General features: G+C 38.0%; 1 protein-coding gene across 1 annotated transcript; it reads right to left on the bottom strand.

Annotated features, from left to right (window-relative positions):
• Positions 1 to 271: 271 nt before the first annotated feature.
• Positions 272 to 4,614, bottom strand: LOC138889996 (zinc finger BED domain-containing protein RICESLEEPER 4-like). Its single transcript, XM_070173346.1, has 2 exons — positions 4,536 to 4,614; positions 272 to 1,098 (listed from the first exon to the last, which is right to left on the bottom strand). The coding sequence occupies exons 1-2, from the start codon at positions 4,612 to 4,614 to the stop codon at positions 272 to 274; spliced, it is 906 nt and encodes a 301-aa protein (XP_070029447.1).
• Positions 4,615 to 4,943: the final 329 nt, after the last annotated feature.

A 4,943-nucleotide genomic window follows, 5' to 3' on the forward strand; every position in this document is an offset into this window, starting at 1 on the left:
CAATACCACCATTGAGAAGAAAAAGAAACTAATAAAGATGTGCCAAAATACAAGTTACATAATACATACTAATTTCTATTCATACAAGTTACATGGTATCTCTTACAAACTTCATAAATCCATTAAGGTTCAGAGGAATTTTCGTTGGTGGTGGCAGAAAAGAAGCTTGGTCGTCACCGCTTCCGGGCGAAGCAGAATCCTCCGCAAGTTCAACTAGCATTTCTTCGTAAGCTTCGTCTACTTCTAGTTGTGATTCAGAAAGTCCAAAATTTCATCTTTCCAAACGAATCCAATCTCTGAAAAGTACTGATTTTTCCAAGCTCTCCCTCATAGACGCTCTATAATCACTAAGTTGAAGTCTTGCTGGACTAAAAGTGCTATTCGATGCCACTGTTGAAGCTTGAATAGTTAAAACATCTCGGGTCATCCTTGAAAGAACTGGAAAGTGTTTTCCTTTGTCCTTCAACCATTCCAAAATATTGAAGGAGCCATCGGGATTCACTTCCTCCACTCCTTGTGACAAATAAACTTCAAGCTCATTTAGTTGTGAAAAATCACTAGTAGTAGAACCTTGAGAACCCATGAACCCCGCCCAAGCACTAAGTGCTCTTACTCCCGCAGTTCTTTTAGATGATTGAGAATTAAAAGAAGAAGAAGAAGAACGAGTTGGAACATTTGGTCTAGCATGATCTGATGAAACTTGATAAGCATTATTAATAGTTTGAGCATTTATTTTAATTGAGGCTATTGCTTCCAGAAGTTTAGACAACTCCTCATCTTCAAGTGCTAAACCATTATAAATAGTTTCATACCAAAATTGAGGAACTCCTAATTTCATAGTTGGATTTAACAAGGCAGCAACACCATAAATAGGGAGAATAGGAAAAAAATATTTTTTAAACTTTTTTCTCATAAAATCAATAGCAAGTTTATAAATTTCCCCACCCTCTGAAAAATAAGCAAACAAATTTACAAGTTCTGCAATATAAACTAAACAGTTAGAAATATTAGGATAATATTGCCTAGAAAAATCATTTGTAGCAATATGAAATTTTTCTAAAGAATCTACAAGCATTTTAACATCATCCCAATCCACATCTGTAAGGTGCTCATCATCATCACTTACATGAGCAATAAACGTTGAGTTTATGGGGTTTCTATATTCATGTGCGACAACTAAACTTTCATACATGTAATTCCATCTAGTTGGACAAGGTTTAGGAACCATTCTTTCTCTTAGGCCAAATTCATCGCATCTTTTAAAATATTCGCTAAGTCTACTTCTACGGTTTGAATAAAAAAAGCCAGTTAAGAGCCATTTTAACCTTTTCAATTTCAATATTTAAAATTCGTATACCATCACCCATAATTAAATGGTAAATATGACAAATATATCTAACATAAAAAAATGTTACTAAATGCAGGACTTAGTGTAGTGGTAAGCAAGGCTACAACATTTGTGTTACTAGTAGAATTATCCATTGAAACTAACATGATTTTATCACTAATGCAAAAATTTCTACAAATATCTATAACTGTGCTAGCAATAAACTGCCCTTTGTGACATGAATTAACTATTCTATAAGCAATAATGCACTTTTGCATAATCCAATCCTCATCAATCCAATGATTGGTAACAGTAAGGTAATCACAGTCATTACCACTTTTACCAATATCAGTTATAAAAGCAACACGACAAATTATATGAGTAAATAAATAGCGCAAATTTATTCATATTCATGTTTATATTTATAAATATCGCTCTTTACGGTTGTGCGAGGAAAACTTTTATAAGTAGGATTAATAATTTTTCTAATATAATGCACAAAGTGAGGGTCATAAGGAAAACTATAGGGTAAGCACATAATAGTAACCATTTTTGCCAATTCTTCCCGATCTATTTTTTTATCATATAAAATACCATCGGTAACAGTGTTAATTCCCGGTTGAAATTGATTTGACTCGGTACTAGGGTCATCCTGACTAGGAGTAGGTACATTTGTCCCCTCGGCCAAGTCTTTCATACAAAGATATTTGACTTTATCTTGAGGGTGTATCAATATGTGCCTATCCAAAGTCCCCCCCCCCCCCCCGACCTCTAAAATATTTAAAAGCTAACTTATTGCCACAGGTTTTATACTTAGCCTTATTTTGTAGAATTAGTTGAGTTAAAAATAGCCAAACAATAGATGTTTCTGTCTGTTTGGTGTGTTGCCTAGAAAAGTAGGGGCAGTAAGGGAGAGTCAAGTGGGTCATCATTTAGATTATCATTAGTTGGGTTAACTTCAGGAGCAGGACTAGTGGGTGTATCGTCATCCAATTGCATTTCATCTAAACCTATTTCCTCCTCATCATTTTCATCAATAGTTAGATTAGAATAAAGAGCATTTATTAATTCATTGTCTAATTATAACTAGCTCCAACATTATGGCAAAATTGACTCTTAGTAAATTATAATAAACTTTTATCGCTATCAAGAATAGTAGGTGTAGGACGGGTATGGGGTTTCAGTCAGGGGGCCGGGGGAAGTGGAGGAGGAACAGATTGGCCACTAGATTCGCCACTCTTGGATTTTCCCTTATTTTTACCAATTTTTTTTAAGGAAGCCATCTTAATTAATCAAGTAATAAAAAATAAATAAAACAAACAAAACTATAATATTAAAAATTAAGAGTTGGAACAAGTTTACCGAATTGACGAACAACTTGTTGAAATTGATTATCGTTGAAGACTTGAAGACTTCAATTCACCAACTCACAATTTTTTCACAAATTGTAACAATAAAGTAAGAAATAGTAGCAATTAGATAAGAAAATTAGAGAGATTGATGATTTTGTGAGAAAAATGAAAGAATGAGGGGTTATTTATTGTTGAAAATAGGTAAAAAGTGTAATTATAAAAAGTTTGGAGTTAAAACAAAGTTGGGAGGAGGGGTTAAATGGCTATTATGCAAATAGCCAACGGTTATTTTGGCAGACCAAACATCTAGTTTTTAAATGCCCAAACGGGAAACTTTTTTTTTTAAAAATTCCTGATCGTTTGGACCGTTTAGGCCATCCAAGGACCGGTCCGGTCCCGGTACAGTCCCAGTCTCAAACGGTCCCGATCTTGCAGTCATTTTGTGAAGGACCGGCACAGAAGACCGACCCACCTCCACGATCCCGGTTCTAACTGATTAAGGACTGTTTAGGCCCAGAAACCCACATGGTCCTCGGTCCCAGGCTAGTCCCGATCATGGACCGGCCCATATACCACCCTTAGCCTCTAGCAAGGTAGCATGACTATGTAGACCTATCTCGCCATGCAACTATCTTGATTCCTACGGACAAAGAGAGGGGGAGGAGATTCATTGATGGTCTGACTTTTGGTATCAGGCTACAGATGGCCAAGAAGACTGGGGATGATATTTCTTTCCAGCGGATAGTAGAGATTGAAAGACAGATCGAGATGATTTGTGGTTTGGGTAGAGAGACGGTATATGAGAAGAGGCCTTGTCATTTTGGTAGTTTCAGTGGTGCTTCTTCTAGAGATAGAGGTTCATTTGGAAGAAGCCATCCTCACAGGCCGATTCAGTCAGCGCTTTAAGTAGCACACAGTCCTTCGGGCAGTCGTGGTTCTTATGGGTATCATCCTAAGCAGACAACATTCAGTGAACCTTCGGCTCCTATCAGTGCACCACCACTACAGAGTTACTACAGTGGTTGTTCTAGTCATTAGGGATCATCTCAAACTAAGCAGTTAGGTTAGCCGCGAGTTTGCTTTGAGTGCACCAATGTAGGTCACATCAAGAGGTAATGCCCTAGGTTGATGATAGGCAGACCACAACAGGGTACTCGTGCCGTGATTTCAGCACTGGTTGCTCCATTGCCCATACAGCTAGCTAGAGGCGGGAGTTAGGTAGCTAAAGGTGGTGGTCAGGCAGTTAGAGGTGGAGGCCAGCTAGTTAGAGGCCGTTCGTGAAGCGGAGGTCAGAGTAGTGGGGCTCAACCCTATTTTTATGCATTCCTAGCTAGACATAAGGCACAGTCATCCAATGTCGTCATCATATGTATTGTTCCGATTTGCCATAGAGATGCCTCAGTTTTATTTGATCTAGTCTATACTTATTCCTACGTGTCATCCTATTTTGCTTCATATCTGGTTATGCCTCGTGAATCCCTGAGTGATCCTTTTTATGTGTCCACTCCTGTGGGAGATTCTATTGTGGTAGATCGTGTTTTTCGCTCATATATGGTTTCTATTGGGAGCTTTGAGACTAGGGTATACCTTTTACTTCTTAACATGGTGGACTTTGATATTATCTTAGGCATGAATTGGATGTCACCTTATCATGCTATTTTGGACTGTCATGCTAAGACTCTGACATTAGCCATGTCGGGTTTGCCTCGATTAGAGTGGGGAGTGACTCCTAGCCATTCTACTAGCAGATTTATATCTTATGTAAACGCTAAGTGTATGGAGCGAGAAGGGATGCCTAGTATATTTGGCCTATATCCATGATCATAGTGTAGAGGTTTCTTCCATGGATTCAGTACCAGTTGTGCATGAGTTTCCAGAAGTGTTTCCTACTGATTTTTCTGGGATACCACCCGACAGAGATATCGACTTTTGCATTGATCTGGTCCCCACTCAGCCCATTTCTATCGAACCATAATATATGGCCCTAGTTGAGTTGAAGGACCTAAAGGAGCAGTTGTAAGATTTTCTTGATAAGGGATTCGTTAGACCTAGTGTCTCGCCTTAGGGTGCACCAGTGTTGTTTGTGAAGAAGAATGATGGAACAATGATGATATGTATAGACTATCAGCAGTTGAAAAAATCACTATCAAGAACAAGTATCCTTTTCCAAGGATTGATGATTTATTTGATCAGCTTCAGGGTGCCAAGGTATTTTCCAAGATTGACTTGAGATCTGGCTACCATCAGTTGAAGATTAGGTTATT

This window comes from Nicotiana sylvestris, chromosome 4, assembly GCF_000393655.2.
Source record: "Nicotiana sylvestris chromosome 4, ASM39365v2, whole genome shotgun sequence".
NCBI lineage: Eukaryota > Viridiplantae > Streptophyta > Magnoliopsida > Solanales > Solanaceae > Nicotiana > Nicotiana sylvestris.

Excerpts from the sequence above, each read along its gene's own strand:
- LOC138889996 (XM_070173346.1), bottom strand. The coding sequence starts at position 4,614 with ATGCAAAAGTCGATATCTCTGTCGGGTGGTATCCCAGAAAAATCAGTA. Across the intron at positions 1,099-4,535 it reads TGGAAACTCATGCACAACTG|ATGTGGATTGGGATGATGTT; the intron begins GTACTGAATCCA and ends AGCACCTTACAG.